Raw genomic sequence first — 20531 nt, 5'->3', positions numbered from 1 at the left:
TGCAGGATTACCCGGAGGACTTTGTCTCTCTCCTCCCCCACGTTTGCAGTGTGCCACACAGCGTGCGCGTCATGGCGTACAGAGGTGCCTGAACTCCTCTTGTCTCCATCCTGTGGCTGTGATGCTGCTCCCTGCGCATCGTGGTGCCTTTTATAAAGCCTGAGGAACAAAGTACTACTGCATGTAGGGAGGTCCCACAGTGGTCACTGCTCGCGTGGAGAAACTGCAGGATGGGAAGGCAAAGCGGGTTGTGGGTGACGACTGCGAAACCTGGGCAAGAGTTAGGAGCAGACTTCCACTTCCAGTCATCCAGTGTTCTGTCTTATCCCACCTTCTTTGTACCGAATTATCTCCATCCTGTGAAATGAAGGTGATAGTCCTGCAAACTGCTTTTACATTTGCAGATCACAAGCAGAACACCCGGTAACTTTTAGGCAGGCACCTGCCTAAGGAAATGGGAGAAGGTGCCCTCAGGAAAAGTGCAGCTGCTGTGCAGGGCAGCTTGGAGAAGGAATCTGGTGGAGTCCTTGCCACAGCATGGGTCCTGGTTCTCTTCAGGAGCTTAACCTTCATGTCAGCTTTGTTCTGCTAAGAGTTTGCTGGAATTTATGACCTTTACAGCTGGAAGGGAGTTGTGTTATGTCCATTTCACCACCAGTAATTGCCATCTGAAAGCATTCCATGGTGGCAACAGTGTGTGGTGTGAAGTGTTAAATTTTACACAGTGCCAGCTTGAAGTCACCTTAAAATAATCTTTAAAACATAGAACCAATCATAATAATGCTTTTGCTAAGATGTAAACACGAGGATCATAGGCTAGAGTACCAAATCCTAGCTGGTGCGGTATGTTCCTACTCGGTACGAAGTCTGAAATGAAGTGTGGGCTAGCCCAAATAGCCCAAATCTCGGAGAAACTGCTCTCTTGTATGACAAGGATGAGGGAACGCCATGCTTCACTGACATCAACACATAACTGTTCCTAGGCACATCCAGTTAAGAGCAACCCAAGGATCGCTGCCATCGCACCTCTTGTACAACTGTTTGTGTGTATTTTCTATCATCATCGCTATTCTTGATGGATTCTCAACTTGGTAAGTTCTGCACACATATGGAAGAAAGTGTTACTGTTGCTCTGAGGAGCCTACGGTCTGTAAGAGAAAAAAGGATTTTGCCATTATCTTTCTTTTGGGTTGTTGTTGGTTAATCTATTAATCTTTTTTTTTTTTTTAAATAAAAATCTTCCTGTTAGTATATACCAAAAAGGGCTTTTTTCCAAAAATTGAGAAATCGTCAAATAACTGTATAAGGAAGGACTTCCCACGTGTGGGAAAACGTGCAAGGGAAGGCATGGCACTTGCCTGCTGATTCCTCTTACTCACTGGTGCATCAAGTGTAGTGGATTTGGAGTGTATTTGATGTTATCAGCCATTAAAATTAAACAGCTCTGTTAGCTAATATTTCATTAAAGATCACAATATCTTCAGCCTGTCTCCTGTGCTATATGCCATAATGTTCTCCAACATACCCCATTTCTCAGTAGTCTTTGAGTCCAGTTAATAAACATCTTATCCCCCTTTGTAACCGTCCCTATTGTCAAATCCTGACCCAACAAACACAGTGGGTGTTAAAAGGATGTGACCTAGGCAGCAGACAGAACTGCTGTTGCTCTCCTTCACCTTCAGCTTTTCCAAAAGTTTAGTCTAGAGCTAAAATATGTTTGCTGAGTGCTGCTGGGGTGCTTGCATTACTGCTTTTGCTGACTTATTGCAAAATTAATTGCATCAAGTTGATGTCATTTAAGTTTAACTGCTTTAGCCTTATTTGAATTACGTTTCGCACTAATGAGCTGCTGGTCTTGTGACACAGCAGAGCACTTGCCATTTGTGCTGTTTGCACGGTGAAGGAGTAGTTCAGTCTTAATGTATTTGTAACAAAAAAAATAAGTTTACTTGCTGGAAAGTGAAGGTCTTATGCTATTACTGTAGCTCCCCTCAGCTATCATGAAAAATACTGAAAGAAAAAAAAAAAGACAAAAAAGCTGATATTCTTTATTTTTATTATAATTTTAACAACATGAGTAAATTGAAATCTTTAAGCAAAGCAATTACATGAAGAGGGTCTAATAAAGTTGTTCAAGCTACAACCTACTTCGACTGTTGAATCAAACTGAGTAAAGCAGGCTGCTTTGATGGGTTTTTAGCTTCCACGAACATACTTAGCAGTGACATCTTCTTTTGCTTTGAATGGTCTTCTGTGGGCTGGGAATTTCATAATCAGCTGAAAGTTAAAAATAAAATTGATCACTACTACAAATGGGAAAAGTGCTGAACCAAGTACTATCTTCAGTTCTGCTGGTGAGACCTCATCAACTTCAGCAGGACCTGACTGTGCAGCAGAAAGCAAAGCTGGTATACTTGGTCTTTTTGTTTTTTAAAATTTCTATGTGAGTACAAACTTTCACCCTGACCTAAGCAAGCAGAGAACAAGTCAAGATCTGTGGATCAGATTTCCAAAAGTTCCATAACTAACAGTGATTGAGGATCTTAAAAAAACAACAACCAAGCAACCCGACCACGTCAACTGAGTTTAGAGGTTATTCCCAGAGGACAAACACTGAGTCTGAGTTATGTTTCTTCACAAAAGGCACAGTCAGTGCACCAAGTTCTGTTCTCAGGCTTCATGAGCAACTTGTGTGCTGAGAAAGGGAGCTTCCCCAGGATGACAGCTGTAATATTTTGACTGGACAGCGGGAGGAGGAGGGAAGGCATAACATAGCCAAGGTAAGAAACAAGGGCATGGGTGCTTTGCAGCCCCTGGTGTAGCCCCCAGATGCTGCAGTAGTTTTTTAATCTCAGATCCCAAGTCTTCAGGGAAGTGAGGCAGATAGACCCACTGCCATACTCCCAAACCTTGTCCTTTTGGGGCAGTGCAGGAAAGCAGCCCTCTCCAATACATCAGGAATCTCAGCACAGATTTGAGGTGTTCTTCCCCCTTGGCACCTTCTCCAAACCTAAGCAGCTAGCACCCAGCCTTAAGAAACACGAGAACCACCCTGGCCACAACTCATTCCCAGAGAGCACGACTTCTCCCTTCTCAAGGCACATTTGTTTTCGATAATGGGTACCTGCTTTGCTCTCCATCCAGAAGGCAGTGATATGCAGCAATGTCTTTCTCCAGCTGTTGCTTGTTGGTCAGCAGATTTTCACGATCCCGCTGCTGCTGCTCAGTTTCTGCTTTGATTTCTGCCATCTCTGCCTCCAGCTTGGAAATGACAGAGCCTAGGTTCTGCAGTTCGATGTCATGCCAGTGCTTGGCATCATATAAGGAGTTCTCCAGACCCCTCTTCTGTAAGGCCAGGACAGTAGACATTAAAACATTGTTTTCATATGCTTCAGAGTAATATTTATCCAGGTTTGGCCAATATCTTCATTGACTGCGATTTAATATGAGAACTCCTTTCTCTAGACACTTTGAAAAATGTGTATTATCATTACAAAGGTTGAACCAGTTTGGTCCCAGGCTCCTAGCAGGGTGGTTGATGCCCTGCGCCTATCAGTGTCCAAGAGGCATTTGGACAATGCCCCCAGTGACATGCTTTAACTTCTGGTTAGCCCTGAAGAAGCCAGGCAGTTGGACTTAATGATCTTTGAAAGTCCCTTCCAACTCAACTACTCTATTCTATGCTGTAGAATACAACCCACACAACAATCTCAGTGAAATTTATTAATCAAGTGAGTATGAAGATATTGAAGATAATTGAAATTTGGGGCTCAGTTTTCAAATGAGGTACATTTAGTCTACCACATCGATCAAGGAGAGCTCAGAAATGTCTGGCATCTCTGGGAACAATATGCACTGGAAAAAAACAATTTTTTCTCAACTCTGCACCCCAAGATGGGCATACTCTCTTCAGAAGGCACGATGAATTCACACAGAAGATACCCATTCAAAACCGATGTTACTTACCAAGGTTCTCAAGGATTCAGTTTCGGCCTGCAAGCTCTGTATTTTGCAGGCAGTTTCATGGAACTCGGTTCTGAGGCCCTCCACCAGTTCTTCCTCCTGGCTTCGCACTGCAGCTGTCGCTTCAGCCTGTTGCTGGTACAAGGTTATGGCTGTCATCACAGCGCACTCAAATTATGCCTTAGTTTCCTTACACACCAAAATGACGGTTAATATTTTCACAGTTTGTGGCAATTCTGATTTTGAGTTTGATTGCTATATATTAAATTCTTTGGTTGAATGGTTTGGATACTTACTAGCGTCAAAGTTATCTGCTCTTCTATGCACCTACTGTAAAATGGCTTACACATGTAAATGCACATATTTTATCTATGTTGACAAAAGCTATTCAGCATTTCTACTAGTATGTTTAAAATGACCTACAAAAAGAAAACATTGCTGTAATTTTGCTTTTCTTTGTAGCTATACTACATATTTTAAAACATATTTTAAAAGTTAAGTGTTTTCATTTAGCCCATTTGATTTCAAGTATTCATACCATGCTTTTTCACATGGGGTTCTATGAATGAGAGAAGTTGTATCACATAGGGCAGAAAAAATGATTTCTGTTAATTGAATTAAGAATCCTATGCAACTTCATGCTCTTGTTGCTTATCATTTTTTATATATGTTCAGTTCAGGCTCCTTGAAAATAGCCAAAGGAAAATATACTTTAGTAAAAATAAAATTTCTATACTTTTAATGAGGGCTGAGATCAACGTTTTCAGGCCAGAGCTCTGGGCTCTCTAGCTAATATGATTCTTCAGTCAAATCCTGTATTTCTTCTCCTGGTTGACCCTGAAGTTAGACTATGTAAAATACTTCCATTCCACCCTGAACATTCATCTTGGTCCTGTCCTGCTTTTCTGATCATGCATTCTTTTATTTTAAAGGTAAGATCAAATAATTGTGTTGAGATTGTAGTCTGCACATTATGATGGTACTAGGGCTGTAAATACTTAGGGCAGGAAGGATGACTTTTCATCTAAATTTACAGCCTACACACGTCACATGAAGCCTTGCATTGCTTGTTCACATTTAGCTTATAGTGACCCAAACGCTATCTATCAATCCCCCTTCCCCTCACCACACATGATGCTGGGGCTCCTTCAGGAGGTGCCCTAAGCTCTTACAGCTTCCTAATGCTGGTGATGTCAATGGCACAACAGGCAGACGGAGTAGATGGAAGTGGCCCATCAGACCCTAAATACCGAGGATGGCACAGCAAGTGAGTGTGCACTGGATGAGCTGTAAAGATTTTGGTGCACACAAGGTTTCCCCGTCCTCCTTCCAGGACTACCAATTGTGTCACCTCAAAGAGTCCATGAGGAGGGTGCTGCTGGGCATGAAGTTTGGCCTCAGATTTGGGGTTCCTTCTGCAGAGAAGTGCAGACATAATGTTTGTGCCCTCTTCACGGGGCAGCTGGTGCTCTCTGGGGGCCCTGCTCTTCCTCTTCCTGAGACACTCCACGAGGAAAGGCTTTACCGAATCGTGGTACACACAAACAGCTGGATTAACAGAGGCAGAGGATGAAATCACCCAAAATCTTTAGCTTTTTAGTGCCTGAATTTCTTAGGAATATGTGGATTTCAAGCATATCTGTGCAGTTCTGAGCCAGGCATTGTACAGGAGCGCAGAATCTCTTGTTAATCTCTCTTTAATGAAATCAAGACAATTAAAGGATGATTAGGGATAGAACGCCAACATCTGATCAGCTTGATATCTGCATAGGGGAATGGGCTTTGTTAATCTCTTAACTGCTCTGGGAATGTGTTAGCAAAGCGGTGGAGGAGGGAGAAACAATTGACATAATCCACAAGATTTTCAAAACCTTTTATGAGATCTGACGTAAGGAGTGAGAAAAGAAGCTGTGTAATTGTGTGCTCAGGGCAGAGCATTTCCGTGGATCAACAGCTGGTCAAGAGACTGGACATGAAGAAGAGGGTTAAGGTCTAGCTTCATTATGACAGAAGTTTAACAGCGTGGTGCCTTAAGGTTTACTGCCCTGTGGGTGAATCATGGACTAGAAAGATTTAAGGGTGACAGAAAACAGTACAGATTAGTAATGAGCAGAGGTGGATGTATGGAATCAAACAACATGAATGAAGAGCTCCATGCCACTAAGTGGACATCTATGTAGTTTAATGCAAAGTAAAGCCTGTTTCAGGAAAAAAAATAGCTTGCATGCCTTACAAGGGTTTAAATCACTGCATCGATTCAAGGAAAAAAAATGTGCATTATAGACAAATACTTGCAGATCTGAAAACAGTGGACTGGAGTTTTAAGGTTACTTATTCACCTAAGAAATCGCATGTAAAACCCCATTAGGTATGAATATAAATTGCTATGTTTTGTGCCCATGAAAAATCTACCCACGATTGCAAGTCTAGTCAGAAGGAAAAGCAAATGAGGCAAGGAATTGGTCAGAAAATAATGAAAATTCTGCTCTGACATCTAAGCCAGTGCTAGGACGTCATTTGAAATACCTTGGTCTCAACTGGTCACAGCAGTGCCAAAGACTGTGTACAGAGAAAGGAAATTAAAATATTAGGAACCACGGAAAACTCACAAAGAGAGACTGAAGAAAGTAGTAATGAAGAGCAAAGGAGAGGAGAGAACCACTCTCCCTCCTGTGATGAGGGAGCAAGGACAAATTTGTCACCATGTAGATGCCTACATGGTGCGGCTCAGCAACACGGGATGGCAGAAGGCCACACGCTTAGGTGGAAAACGGGCTGGACATAATTAGCATAACACTTGTGATCTGTATAAACAGTAACAATCTGTATAGATCTGTATGAGGTACAAACCTGTGAGTGGTACAAAACTGCATCATCTAGGTTTCATTTTGGGATCAAAAAAAAAAAAAAAACAACAAACAAAACCAACCAACCCTAGGATGTTGTACCAGGACCTGCTCAGAACCAGAACTGATCTTCCCAGAAATGTGTGATATCTTGGTTCTTTTCTTCTTCCCATTAAAAAAAGAAACCAAATCAAGTGCAACTCAAACTAATCCCTAACTAATAAGAGCTGCAAGGTGGCCAAGTAGGGACTGGCTAGGTTATGTCTGCCTACTGGAGTTTCTCTGCCACATCTGGTGTTGGCCACAGTCGAAAACACAACAGTGGGATCAAATGGTCAGGATAAGCTGGCAGTTTTCTCTCCTTGCTCACATGATATCTGTGAGCAGCTGAAAGAGCAGATATTGGAGGTATGAAAGAAATAGGAAGAACAAAGTTGTGAAGCGAGTGTTTGCACAGGAGGAGGAATAACTAGGACAGTAAAGTGTCCCCACTTTGACTGTTATCGCTGTTGACACGGGATTTTTCGTTATTTTGAAAGAAAACAGCTACCCAGAGATTGCATATATATTTGCAAACATATTTTTTGCTTTTCTTCTTGCTGCTTGGCTTTACTAGTCCATACCCCTCCCACAGTAACTGTGTACCACGGGGCAGATGGGGCTGTGTCTTTGCTAAATATTTCTGTAGCACAGCTGATTTGGTGTGCCATGCTCTGCCGTAACAGCCAACTCAGAAAGAGATGGCTACTAAAACACAGGATCGTGAACTTAATGCTTCAGCTCTGCAAAAATACTTCAACCAGCCTGGAGAAAGTGATCCTTCGTGACAGAAGAAAAGCTGCAGTAAAGGGTTGTTTTAGACTCAGCATCAGGAAAGGAGGCAACTTTCAAAGGGAACGTCTGTTATCATCACTTTTCATTTCCAGATTAATATCCAGTTTTCCCACTGCTGCCAAAAGAAACAATTTCAAGGAGAAACCCACAAGGAACGCATAGCTATATAATTAGTGTAGAGCAATGTATTTTGCCCTTTTGATTTATGGGCCCCTGTAAATTCTCCAGAGGAGGAATGGCCCTGGTAAGTAGGGTAACAGCTGTGGCTCATCCTGCATGGGAGGTATCAACTGATTAAGTTCATTTTTTGTAGACAACATTTCAGAGCCCTTAGAAGTCTCCCACAGATACCTGTGATATCAGTGGGGCCATTTCCACTGATAGTTAACTCTATGCATCCCAAGAAAATCACTGATATTTGTGAGAGTATTTTTCAATGGACTTGGACCAAAATCCTTTAGATTTTGACAATATTTTTTGTTAAACAAAATACAACCCTCCAAGTTACTACAGAGTATTAGGCAGATTTTGTGCTTGCTTCAAATTCCCTAATGCTGGAGTGAGTTATGGAGGCTGGTGTCCGCGCTTACCTTAGTACGGAGCAGGGCACCCGTCTCAGCACGATGCTTTTCGATGTCTCTCTCCCAGTGGATTCTGATTTTTTCCAGTATGTTGTCCAGGCCACTTCCCAGGGGAACATCGAGTTCTTCCAGCTGAGATCCAGCAAGCTGTTTGTACAACACCTTCACATCCTTGAACAAAAATAACGGGCGTTAAGAAAAAGTGAAATGGACAACTGAATGGTAGCTTCAGAGGGACTTTTTAGTGCACTGGAGAGTTTCTTGTGTGGATACAGATTTGCTGTGCCTGTGCACGGGGAGTCTTGCAGTGGGTGCCGTAGCACTGGGCACAGGACATGGTTTCCCCCTTGGTGGAAGGAGGCTGGAGCCCTGCAGCAGGACGCTGCCTATGGCAGCTACTCCACAGCAGCCAGCTTCTCCAGCAGTCGGAGCCTGGCACACACACACTGCACGCCTGGACCCAAATGTGCCACAGCTGTATTGCTAGCAAAGGAGCAGCATGGACCTCTGGGCAAGGAACTGTAAGAGTTCACAGCAAGTCAAACCCTGGTCCCTGCCTGTCTGCTGCAGCAATGTAGACATGCACCTACTGGGCAAGTGTATGTGAACAGGAACCTGGAGGAATGGAAACCTCAAAATGTGCTGTTCAAAGTCATCACTCAGAGCATGCAAAAGATTCAGAAGGACTTGATGTGGATTTCCTAGTGGGGACACTGGAGGCAAGAAAGGTTTGAAATAGCTCAGGAAAGTCCTTGGGACTCTATTGCGCCAGAGATCAGATGGAGCAATTGCAATAGCTGCTTCCAGCCTCTAGTCTGTTGTACTTCTGTTGGTCAGCCTCCTCTGGTGCCACTGCCATGGGAAAAGCAGGTCTGTGCTGGGCTGGCCCCATGAGCACCCAGATGATCCCGATGGGGAGCATCCTTCCACCCTGCACAGGCTCTGCACTGGCTAAATGTGGCACGAGGGGAGTGGTGGGGAAGCTGTTATTCTGTTTATGCCAAATGTACAGGCAGAGGACAGCATCAATGGCAACTTTGCCAGTTTCACAGGAAACATTGCATACATGGAGGTTTAAAGAGGACCATGCATGTTTCTCTCAATTTTCTATGTTTTCCCTCATATCTAAACCAACTTCCATCTTCCTCCTGACTTGCAGTGGACCTGAAGCCACTAGTTACGTCTAAGTAGGGAGCAGATGAAGCTTTATCTTAGCAGGCCAAGTCTCTCTCTACATGCCTGCCAATGTTGCTCAGATGTTGCATTTGGAAAAATCATCTATAAGAAATGTAAGAGAGAGCTCCTCAATTCCATGAAACATCCCAGTTCAATCTCTCCTTTAGAGGTGTCAGTAGATAAATAGCAGCTGCGTAACTGTGGTCCCATCAGTGAAGATCTGGGTCAGATCCTGAAACCCTCGCTGAAGGGAATAAACCACCTTCATGCAAATAGGGCAGGTGAATGTAATGAGTAATGTATTGCAAAACTGGCTAATGAGGTGGTCCTCTTCCAGCTGCCTGTCCCTGCGGCTTGCTTCAGTGATGCATTGCTCAGGGGAGGCTCAGTTTTGGGAACCAAGCAGCTTGGTCAGCTGAACCCAGTTAATGCTCAGTGTCAGTGCGGCCGGAGCTGGTTCCCCACACAGGAATTTTCTCTCTGTAGCTCTGTGGCTGAGAATCAGACCTCTCACTGTTGGGATTTCCACATACAGACAGTCCAGCCCCATGAATAAGTTGTGGTGTCCAGCAAGATATGAAGTGACAACATCTCTTCCATGTCATATTTATCAGAGAAGAAAAAGTTAAAACTTACATGTACATAATTTGCCTCAAAGGTTAGCACTTTAAATTAACAGAGAAGAGAGAAAGAAGAAGTTTCTCCCCATCCAGACATGGCAGGTGCAGCTTTTCAATGCTTGCTCTGCCAGATGCACTACACCAACCGCATGAAGCAGGCACACATCAGCTCTGCAGTGTCCCAGGCCTGGACTTACTTCTTCATGATTCTTTGACAGCAAAGTCAGCTCTTCTTTCATGCTTTCTATCTGACTCTCCAGATCCATTTTAGTTAAATTAGCATCATCAATCACTTTATAAAGGGAATTAATTTCATCTTCCACTGCCTTTCTGAATGGCTGCTCATTTTCATACCTGCAGAGAGATAAAAGCAGATAAGCATGGCTCAGCAAGAAAAACTTGCATTTTTTCTAAATGACACCATTTTGCTAATTAGCTCTCGTGTCCCAGACAGAGGCACAGAAACACATGAGATGTACTCTGCCCTCACCTTGTCTCGATGTACTTCAATTCCACTGCCTCAAGTACCTTGTCATTAACTCGGAGCCTAATAAAACTGGCCAGGCTGTCAGCCTGTGGTGTGGCAGTATCAGACTGATAGCACTGCTGAATAAGCACGGAGAGGCACGTGGTCTCCTGCCAGGTCTGGTATTTATGTACCAGATGAACATGTGTGGATTTTTCCCTTCCTTAGACTTCAGTGTGAATTCTTCAGCTGCTGCTGCTTCCTGCTCCCTCCCTGCTGTGCTTTCAAACCATCAGGATATACTGCATAATAATGGTATGGACATTTCTAATTTCATCACTATTCCACAGCGCAAACACAAACTGGCATCAGGTGGCAGCTGCTTGTGGAGCCAAGACCTTGCTCAGGGAGCAGGTGGTTTGTCCCTTGAATCTGTGGCTGGCTTCTGGGTTAGACGGGAGCCAGCTTTGTGAAACAATTCCTGCGCTCTGCCCTTTGATAGCCACCTTTGTTGCTGGGAATTCAGCAGCAAGGGAAAGGGGAAGCTGGTCCCAGCGAGCACCAGGAGCTTTTACTATGTGGTGGATTCATTTAATGTTGCTGTGTAAACTGTTTGTGCAAGTCGGTGGACATTTTTAGAGTGGTTTTTTTTTTTTGAACCACTTAAAATACGAGTGCGGCTTATGGGATGGAAAGCACCGAAATGAGTAGCTCAGAGCTGTACCTTTCTGGAATAAAAGGCAAACGTAAGAACATGACTAACACGTTTTGATGTGATTAAGTAAAATAATACCAGAGAGGGGAACAGAAGTTTAAGGGATGACAAAAATCGTAGGAAATAAAAATCAATTTGTTTGATTTTTTTTTTGTATCAGATCTTACATAAAACTATTGGTAAATGATCAAGACCATTATAAGTACAAGCTATACGGGTCAGACCTTGCGAATAAAGCTTAAAGAACTTCATGTACTCATGTACATAAATATTATGCTTTGCAAACAGAAAGACTTCAAAAGTAGCTTATCAATTTAGGATCTTTCGCTATTCATTTCTCTCAGTAAAGACAAGGAAAATCAGTGCAGCCCATTCCTCTTTTCTTATCGGATGTTTCCATAGTGAGGTTTGCAGTGGTGCAGTGTCTGCTTGTCAGGTACCGCAGCAGAACGACTACCACTTCTGAAACCACTTCTGCAGCACTGAAAATTGAAACTAAAAATCACACGAATGTTTGCCTTTATAAAATATCAACCCAAATTTGAATGAATACTGACCTCCCAGTAAGAGATCAATGTCCATCTATCAGACTAATATTACGTATTAATAAATTATTAAATATTACTCTTAAAAATGTGTTCCAAAGCAATGGTAGCATGGCAGTTACTTTGCGATGTTAGAGCAACCCTCACTCAGTATTCCCAATGAACCCAGTGTTCACTAAGCATCACTCCCCTATCGAGTAAGCAGTTGCCAAGGCAGTTTCAGAGAAATCAGGCAGCCAGGTGCCACCACAGGACTACCTGTCTTTAAAGTCTTCAGCACAGGCTTGAATGTTCTCGGTGTGCAGCATGAGACGGGCGTTTTCAAGGACCGCTTCACCCACCTGCAAGGGAGAGACAACAGAGCTCTAGCAATTAGGACTCGGCACAGGCGCTGCCTGCACGGTCCATCTATCTTCAGCAGATGAATAGCCCTGATTCTGAAAATAATCTTTTAGCCTAAGGCCGTTCACGTGACTCATTCCAGGTAATTTAATCACTGAATTTTGTACATATCAATTCACAAATTGTCTGCAAATAGGTTGCAATTTTTCATCACACTGTTCATTGCTCCTAAGCATTCATCTTCTTGTGGAAACACATTTATCCCGACTGTCAGCTGGTCACAAGGGGTAAAATTCATTACTGCACACAAGGTACGTTCAGCATTTAAGTCCCACTTATAGTTTCTAGGTACGGTTTAAGCAACACTTATGCAGTTCCTATTCTACTTCCCATATCAGCAGTGCTCCTCAGGGTCATCCTCCTCCATGAGCCAAGGGATATTTGGTGCCTCGGGTGAGCGGTCCTCAGCTCCCAGAGCGCTGTTTTTGTTCTCTGGTGGGATCGCGTGAGCTCTTGCAATAGATATGAGACCTGGGAAGCAGGCATTCTTCAAAGATTATTACACTGAATGGGAAATGCTTTGGAGAGATTGTGCAAATAAGACTGATATCGCTACAATTCTTTGGTGTATCTTTAATCCCCAGGAGGCACTTGAGGGGGAATCAAACCTGAAAGTCTTGTGACACAGCTGCCTGTTGGGATTATATAAAATGATTAAAAAGGTAAAAAAAGACCATGGCCTGCCCTGGAGGCAGATGTGCACTGCGCTGTGCAGGTGAACAAAGAAATGCCCAATTTGGTACCGGAGTTAGAGCAAATACCTGGCTGGGGGCTCCCTGGGCCCAGCCACCCTGAGGTCCCTGCTTTGCTTTGGAGGAGCTGAATCCAACCCGAAGGTGGAAGTGCCGAGGTGGTGCCTGGGGCTGAGCTCTCAGGGCTGGGCATACGCTTGGGTTGCAAACTGGAGCCGGGGCCCAGCTGGAAATGCTCCCCGTACAAGCTCGGCACACCAGGATGTGCAGACACTGTGTCTGCACCTCAAGTCCTCACCTACAAGACAGCTGTCCATCTGACAAGGGCGGTAGTGGGAGGACCAAGGGCGGGCTGCGTGCAGGAGCTGCTGCATGGTGTTAGAGGAGCCTGTGGGACCACGACAGGCTGCGTAAACAAACACCTCGTCTGCCTCTTCCAGGAGATAACCGTGGAGGTCTGTGGTGGAAACCAAACCACCACATGAATAGGAGCAGCTTTCTACGTGGGCCAGGAGGGTTCTCAATGTAGAAATCTTTCTTTGGATAATTAAGTCTGCTACTAAATGGGATTGCAAATCCCCCGAAGCACTGCGCTCTCCCGAGGTGAAACAGGTCGTGCAGCATGGAGGCATCAAGGCTGCGTCCAGACAAGTCATCCCAAGTACCACAACGGGGATCGTTGCCCGAGTGTGGGCCGCCTACCTGCTCTTTGGCCTGCTGCTCGGTGCAGGGGTGGAGGGGGAAATGCAAGGCTGGAGCGTTTGTCTGTGGAAATTAACATCGATCCTCACAAAAAATGGCTCGCTGCCCTAAATGTCTTACAAACTCATGGACTAGGAGAGAGCTGGAAGAAAAACCTATTCCCCGCATCCAGAAGTTCATAAAGGATCATGAATTTAATAGCACTCCACATTGCTTAAATCTGAGGAGGAACTAGAGGAAAAGAAATGATTTGCTTATTTTATACCTACTGTTAGAAACAGCAGGAAAAGGCGGCCATGGCTGGTGGCCCATGGTTGGAGGCCCACTCCTACCAGCTGCAGCTTAGCCTGGCTTCCAGAGGAAACAGCTCACCTATTGCATGGGCTGCCAATTTTTCCTTCATAACTCCGGGATTTACTGGCCACTTCCAACTGATACGACAGAGGGTCAGGCCATCTCAAAGACTGGCAGTTCCAACATGTGTCATGAAAATAGCATCTAGACAGAGGAGACGAACCCTGTGAATGCCACCAGTGGCCAAAAAAGGCCTCAGTTTGGGCATAAGAAACCTTCAGAGTGCAGAGCACACGCAGGAGTCAGAGATGTTACGAAAGCCACAGGTGTGGGCAAAGAGTTGGTGCCTTGCGTCATAACAGCCAGGCCCATACACAGGCACACAAGGCCTTTCTGTGCCCTCTTGCACACAGAGCAGCACTCAACACCTTATCTCCTTCTTCCTGCTTTGTTGCAGGCTCCCTTGACTAGCACTGACCCACCTCCCTGGCCCCAGGTGCTCCCTTCTGGGGCATTTCAGGGCTGCCGTGTCCCCTCGGATCCCCTTGCAGGATCTGACTTTCTCCTGAAAGATGGAGAAATGACCTCAAGTTATCACATGGCAGCAGTGTGGGGGTAGAGGCAGTTCTTTGACCCATACACTGATTTTTTTTTTCCTCAATTTTAGAAAATTTAATCTGGGATTTATTTATTTTTTTTCCTTAGTTTCTACAGAAATTACTGTATTTTGTCTCCCTGCGGCCACTCATGCATGTATGGATCTTCACAAAAGCTTTTATTTTTTTCCCTGGCTCAACTCAGGGAAAATGCTGCCTCGCAATTTGCCCTGACCTGCCAAAACAGGTCCATTTGCCTCCAGCAGTGAGCTCAAGCGGCTGCAATACCTGGTCAAACGCCTGAGGAAAATGAAAGCCTTTGAGGAAACCGGGAACATCGCCTGAGCAAAAATAGCATTAAATTCTTTAAGCTATACAGTGCAATTCAGAGAGATGTTGATCACTAGGTTGAGAAGTTGAGTTCAGTGCAAAACGGCTTTTGCACTGCAATGGAAACGGGAGCAGGGACGAGCTAGTTGTTTTCCTCTGACTGTTTCTGCCTTTATGTGAAGGCAAACTGTTTCTTAAAAGTGCTTTTTAGTAGTAAGCTTGTGGTTTTATTGAAACATTTGGGGTAACTGGTCAGGTTACCTCTGACCCTCTCCAGCAGGCAACAAGCAGCCCTCCTGATGAACCTGCAGCCGGTGCCAGATGTTCCGTGGCCAAGTCCGGGGCTTTCCAAGACCGGACACAAACCTGAATTGTGCCACAGAAGTAACAAAGGTATAAAAACACTAATATCTAGAAGGTTTCAGAAGATGGCAGGCACAGTTGAAATTAGCAGAAATGAGCTGTGTACAATTTAAATACAGCAATGAACCTGGAGGAATATTACACCATACTTTCTACCTAGAAATCAGGTTTCCTGAGAAATTCTCTCTAATTTACATGAGCTGCGAAAGCCCTGTTTCAGGCTTAAAAAGAAGAGATGTAAGACTCCCATCTAGCGGCTCTTTTGTTTGATTTAATTCTCCTAATTATCAACAGCTGGATCCAAAGACACCAGTATTAGTGAGGCCGATTCGTAGCTACTTTGCTGACACACGTAATAAAACACGCAACACAGCAGTTAAGGAAACAGCCTTCTTTGTGCTCAGGGGATGTGCGAGGGCTCGCAGAGCTGCGGGCAGCCTCACTGGGCATTGCCTGCTCCGTCTGCAATGCCGACAGCAGCGCCGTGCTGTGGGGAGGCTTCACGCACTGATGCTCACGGGGCGTTTTGAACTGCCAAGATGGCAAGTATTACAAAAGTGCTAATCCTATTCCTAATAATAGCTCCTTTAAGCCACATGTTGCCTTTCTACACTCGGATCTGTGATGCACACACCTTCAGAACATGGTGTGTTTTATTTATTTATTTTTTCCAACTCAAATTAACACTGAAAATTTGTAATACAAAACAACTAGAAAGCCTCAGGACTTTTCTTTGACTTCATTGTACCTTCATGGACATGAAAACACAACTTTTAGCAAAAAAATCTTATTTTCAAAGAAACTTCAGGTTGCATCAGTGCACTGGGCCATTTACTGGGTGAGGTCTGGCAACAAGGAAAACCAGGTGCTTCAATAGGGTTTGCGGACGCCATCCTTGCTAAAGTGGGATGTGATATAGACACTTGTGGGATGTACTTAGCCCTGGTTTATCAAAACTTTTGATTTTTAGCAGACATCTGACCAAATTTGGAATTGCACGATTTACTGTGCCTTTCAAATTGTTAGCTGTGCTTTACTGATAGCTTTGTATAGTTTTGCTGTTTGTACAAATGCCTGATCCCTTTCTGGTTGCTTCTCAGTTCGTGGCCTCAGGTGTGTCCTGTGATAATGAGTCTCATGGCTTAATTATTCATGTAATGGAAAATCATTTGGGCTTTTAATTTCACAAATGATGCCTTCATGGAAAAAGAACAGAAGATCCTGGTCTAGTCTTTCCTTCCATATGCTGGAATAAATGGTTTATATCAGACCATTGTCTCCAACACATCTTCATTTACAGCTAAACCAGGCTAAAGGCAAGTGACCCCCCCCCCATACTGCTGCTCGGATGCCAAGCAGTAAACTCATAATGCTTTTGGTCATCCTTTCCTTGCTGGATCTATTCTCAGAGCCCAAAGGACAAAAACATGAGGATAGAAAGAGTCGCATTTGTTGCATCACCTTGGGAGAAGTAGTACCTGGGTGGAGGCTGGGAAGATTGATGTGTCCTCTGCTGATTCCTGCTGCCTCCAGGAAACTGGGATTTCATTTATATGTCTAATATTCTATAAGCAGTTGGGATTGCATCAGAAAGATGCCTGGCTCTCCAAGAAATATCACGGACAATAAAAGTGCACTGTGTTGCATTGCAGCACATTGCACACGATGCTGGCGCGGTGTCAGGGCAGGAGAGCCTCCTGCACGGGGGCTCTGCTGGTCCCACAGCAAATTACCCACAGCATTACTGGGAGCACGCCCAAACGCGGTGGTTGCTCGGGCTGTCAGCCCCATGTACTCTCCACACCTAGTACTGACACCGAGTAAACACCAACAGAAGGGCCAGGAGCAAATAAAAGCATCCCTGCGGAAAACTCTAGTGATCTTTCGTGTTTTCCCAGCTATGCATGGGAGTCACAGTGGTGATGAAACTGGCCCCAGACATTTATTCCTTCTTCTACTTCGTCTGTAATAAGTCTCTCTGTCTCTGTGTCTCCCATACATCCATAGCTGAATGGCCATGGAGGCTGAGCTAACTCCTCTGCTCTGCTTTGTTCTGCTCTCCTCTCCCCTCTTTTCCCAGGTGCTGCACTGCTCCCCAGGAAGGATTATCATTGCAAACAGCCTCCTTTTTTTTGTGGAAGAGGCACGTTTGATTAGACATGTAAATCTCTTTTGCGTTTCCCATAAGAAGACTGGTGTGAAAACTAGAGGAAAGGAGTGTGACCGGGACAGAAAGAGATTCATTTATATTTCTGTCACATGAATTGCTCTCAGCAAGGATTTCTCATTTCACCTTCTTCCTGCAAAAAATCCTCCTCCTTCGTGCCTGTCCCAGTAAGTGTCCATACACCTGCTCTGCTGAATGCCAGCTGCCTGGCCTGACGGTCAGTGCTGCAGCCTGGATGGTGGCTTCCCCTCGCAGCTCTCTGCCAGCAACCCCTCTCCATAACAGCTCTGACAGGGGTCTTTCCCCCAGGGACCCTCCGCTCATGCTCTCGGATCCACTCGCTGCCACTTGAAGTATTGTGGCCAGATCCAGGCTCTGCTGTCGCTGCAGTAGCTGCAGGATTTGTCCCCCAGAGGGCTCCCGCTTCCCTGCGTGGGTCCGTGCAGCAGGAGATGCGCTGCAGCTCCGGCTCTCTCAAACGCTTTGAATGAAAAATTATTGAACAAGTAGGTTCTTAGCCAATTGCCCCTGGAGGCTTCACAGGAGAGGTTTCACGGGGACACTCCTCTGAGGAGCAGGGGGCTGCTGGCTGGGAAGCGTTAACCCCCCCCCCCAGGCCGAAGCCCCCGCCAGCATCAGCCAGGTAGCTTCGAGGCTGTTGCTTTTTGCAAGCACCCCAAATTCAGAGCACCCTTTGCCTTCAGGAGCCAGTCCCTGCAGCAAGCTTTATAGGATTAGAGGCAGCAATGTCATTTATCAACATAATAAGAGAGCAACTTTAAAAGTCGGTGCTAAACCGGGCATTTCTGCTGGCGTGAGCTCTGCACAGCAGTTCATCCCACTGTGTGTGGGGCTCAGACAATTTGTGGCACTCTAGGTGCACACTGCCCTAAATTTGCAGCCCCCTAAAAACGCGCCCTCTTTCTGAAGCCAGAGGTAACGCTGTGGTCAGCCCATGGCATAACACAGAACTGTCTTGGGGAACTTCAAGCTGACTTTCAGGCCTCCTGAGGACACTCCGATGCCACTTCTTGCAGGACAGCAGCACGCAAAGCCTTGCTGCTTTCAGCTCCTTCATCCTCCCAGCAAAAGGAACCGGGGGGATGCGGTCCTTCTGGGCTTGTTGCTCGTCCACGATGGCGATGCAGACACCACTTGGCACCCCCACGGTAAATGCTTTCCTTTAGAGCCCCCCCAGCAACGCGCAGCCTGCGCTGCACGGAGAGTGGGGAGCAAGGGGCGGTGGGGCGGCCACAACTGGAAGGGAAGGAGACGCTCATTTGTAGCCACGTAATTAGTATTTTTAAATAAATAGAGCTTTTGAAAATGTGATTAAGCAAACGAGGGAATAATGTAAAAATCTGAATTGCTAATTAAAAAAAAAAACACACCATGCTTGTAATGATATCATGTTGATGGATAAACTAATTCAGTCCTAGCAGTTTTCTTTTAATAATTTTGATGCTCGGCGTAATAACCTCAGCTAAGGAAAAAAAAATTAAAAAATCACCCATTTTAATCAGAGCAGACTACGGCGCCTTGGGGTGCATCTCAATCGCCCCCATGCACAGGATGCCTCAGGCAATTCTCCTACTTAATAGGCATTTTCCACGCCACACTGTGAAATGATAACACTAATTATCATGAAGATAGATTTAAAACCCTCCGTCTGGGGCGCCGCGTGCCGAGATCAGCCTGGCTTCTCATCAGCACCCACCCTCGCCGCTCAGGGCCCCCCGTGCCCCCCCCGCCGCCCGCGCTCACCTGGTGGTAGATGGCCTCCCAGCTCTCCCGCAGCGCTCCCCAGCTGCCCACGCTGGAGGATTTCTTGTCCAGGTAGACTCGGATATGCTCCTCCAGCTCCTGGTTGACCTGCTCGAGGGCTCGCACCTTCTCGATGTACTCCACCAGGCAGCCGTTCAGGCTCTCGTAGGAGAGCGCCCTGCCCTTCTCCAGCCCCGCGGCCAGGGGCACGGCGGAGCAGGAGCTGCGCAAGCCCTGGAGGAAGACGCTGCTGATGCCCAGGGCTCGGCGGGACACGCGGGTGCCCAAGCTGCTCACTCCTCCGGTGGGCACGGAGCCCACGTAGACGCCGGGGGGTCTCGTCAGGCCCCCCACGCTCACGCGGCGCCCGGGCCCCGCCGCGCTCTCCGTCGTGGAGGCAGGGGGCTGCTGCCCCAAGAAGGATGACCGGCGCCTCGGCAAGGGCATGCTGCTGCTGCTGTGGCCCACTCAGCCCCGCCGCCGGCCCCGCACTGGCGGGAGGGATGTGCCGAGCCCAGCAGGTTGGGGCTCGGACGGGGCTTTCGGCTTTGTGCGACGGCTTTCTGGAAGGCGGGCTTTGTGCCGCGCTTGCTGCATTGTCCGGCTGGCCGCTGGGTCAGCAATCCATTTCAGGGGAAATCTCCCTGCTGCTGCTGCTGCAAATACGGCAGATGAACAGCACAATGGTGTTTACGGGCACTGCGGGGCAGGAATTCATGACAACGGACGTGTGGGAATGCCAGCCGTGTTGTCTGCGCTGACACCCAGATGATTTCCTGCCCTTATACATCCAGCCGTGTGTTGCACACTAGCCGCTCACACCCATGCTCACAGAGCCTCCTGCAGCAAGGCACTACTCAAAATGAGCTAAAACCAACTTCTGAGGAGCCAACCCGAGCTGGCCTTTTGCTGCTGCAGGGCCTCGAATCCTCCCTTGTCCCCTCGGCAGCTTCTGGATTTCTCTGCGCTTCGGCTTCCCCCAGGGCACGCTGCGCTGGCCCGGTGGCCCTTGGCCCAGGGACAAGCACCCTCACGTTTCTGCTCATTTTTAAGGCTGAGCACAGCGAGACTGCCAAAAGTTAGCACTGCACATTCACACAAAGCCTGGGAATGCCGCATCTGACGGCTTTGCATGTTGTTTTGGTTTGTAGTTTCTGGATATTCTGGATTGAGATTTCCAAGCAAACTGTGCTGGCTAAATGCGAGGAATCCTCCAGTGCGTTTGTGTATTTCAGCGTATTTGCTCTGTGTGGAATGCAAAACAAATCTGCCTCGCAAAAGCAATAGTGTGCAGAAAACAAATTCAGAAATGCCGATGTTTTTGTAAAGAATGGGGTTTGGTTCTCCGCCACCCTGTTCTTCCTTTACACCTCCCTGCCAAAACACGCAGGAGCTGAAAATGAAGGCCCTCATCTGATTGCTTTTACTCTTGGCAAGAAGCTCAGGAAGCTTTTACTGTTGTCCACCAGCAGTTT

At 46.1% G+C, this 20531-nt stretch overlaps 2 protein-coding genes across 13 annotated transcripts in view; one reads left to right on the top strand and one right to left on the bottom strand.

The window, feature by feature from the left end:
• The window catches only part of LOC308191256 (uncharacterized protein), a 61485-nt gene that overhangs the window by 2132 nt on the left and 38822 nt on the right, over nucleotides 1-20531 (top strand). For 2 of the 11 annotated variants that reach the window (XR_013947844.1, XR_013947845.1), the window contains exon 3: nucleotides 984-1091. Coding sequence is in view for 2 of the 11 variants with exons in the window: in XM_080583528.1 (XP_080439654.1) it covers nucleotides 984-1091; nucleotides 15019-15155 (245 nt within the window). In the remaining 9 variants the exon portion in view is untranslated. Of the gene's footprint in view, nucleotides 1-49; nucleotides 1484-2674; nucleotides 3062-8311; nucleotides 10072-10470; nucleotides 11975-15018; nucleotides 15156-17205; nucleotides 17975-20531 lie in introns of those variants that run through there. The other 9 variants (XR_013947847.1, XR_013947846.1, XR_013947848.1 and 6 more) reach the window with 9 other exon arrangements.
• Nucleotides 475-20444, bottom strand: BFSP2 (beaded filament structural protein 2). 2 transcript variants are annotated; one of them, XM_080583509.1, is made up of 7 exons: nucleotides 19057-20444; nucleotides 12005-12087; nucleotides 10218-10374; nucleotides 8234-8395; nucleotides 3967-4098; nucleotides 3125-3345; nucleotides 475-2277 (listed from the first exon to the last, which is right to left on the bottom strand). In XM_080583509.1, the coding sequence occupies exons 1-7, from the start codon at nucleotides 19501-19503 to the stop codon at nucleotides 2274-2276; spliced, it is 1206 nt and encodes a 401-aa protein (XP_080439635.1). In that variant the 5' UTR covers nucleotides 19504-20444; the 3' UTR covers nucleotides 475-2273. The 2 variants fall into 2 exon arrangements, with proteins under 2 accessions (XP_080439635.1, XP_080439634.1); XM_080583508.1 differs by having other exon boundaries at nucleotides 475-3345.

Source organism: Anser brachyrhynchus, assembly GCF_964034855.1.
Source record: "Anser brachyrhynchus genome assembly, chromosome: 2".
Taxonomy (NCBI): domain Eukaryota; kingdom Metazoa; phylum Chordata; class Aves; order Anseriformes; family Anatidae; genus Anser; species Anser brachyrhynchus.
The sequence above is the reverse complement of the archived record's forward strand: the minus strand, read 5'-3'. Positions and strand labels throughout refer to the sequence as shown.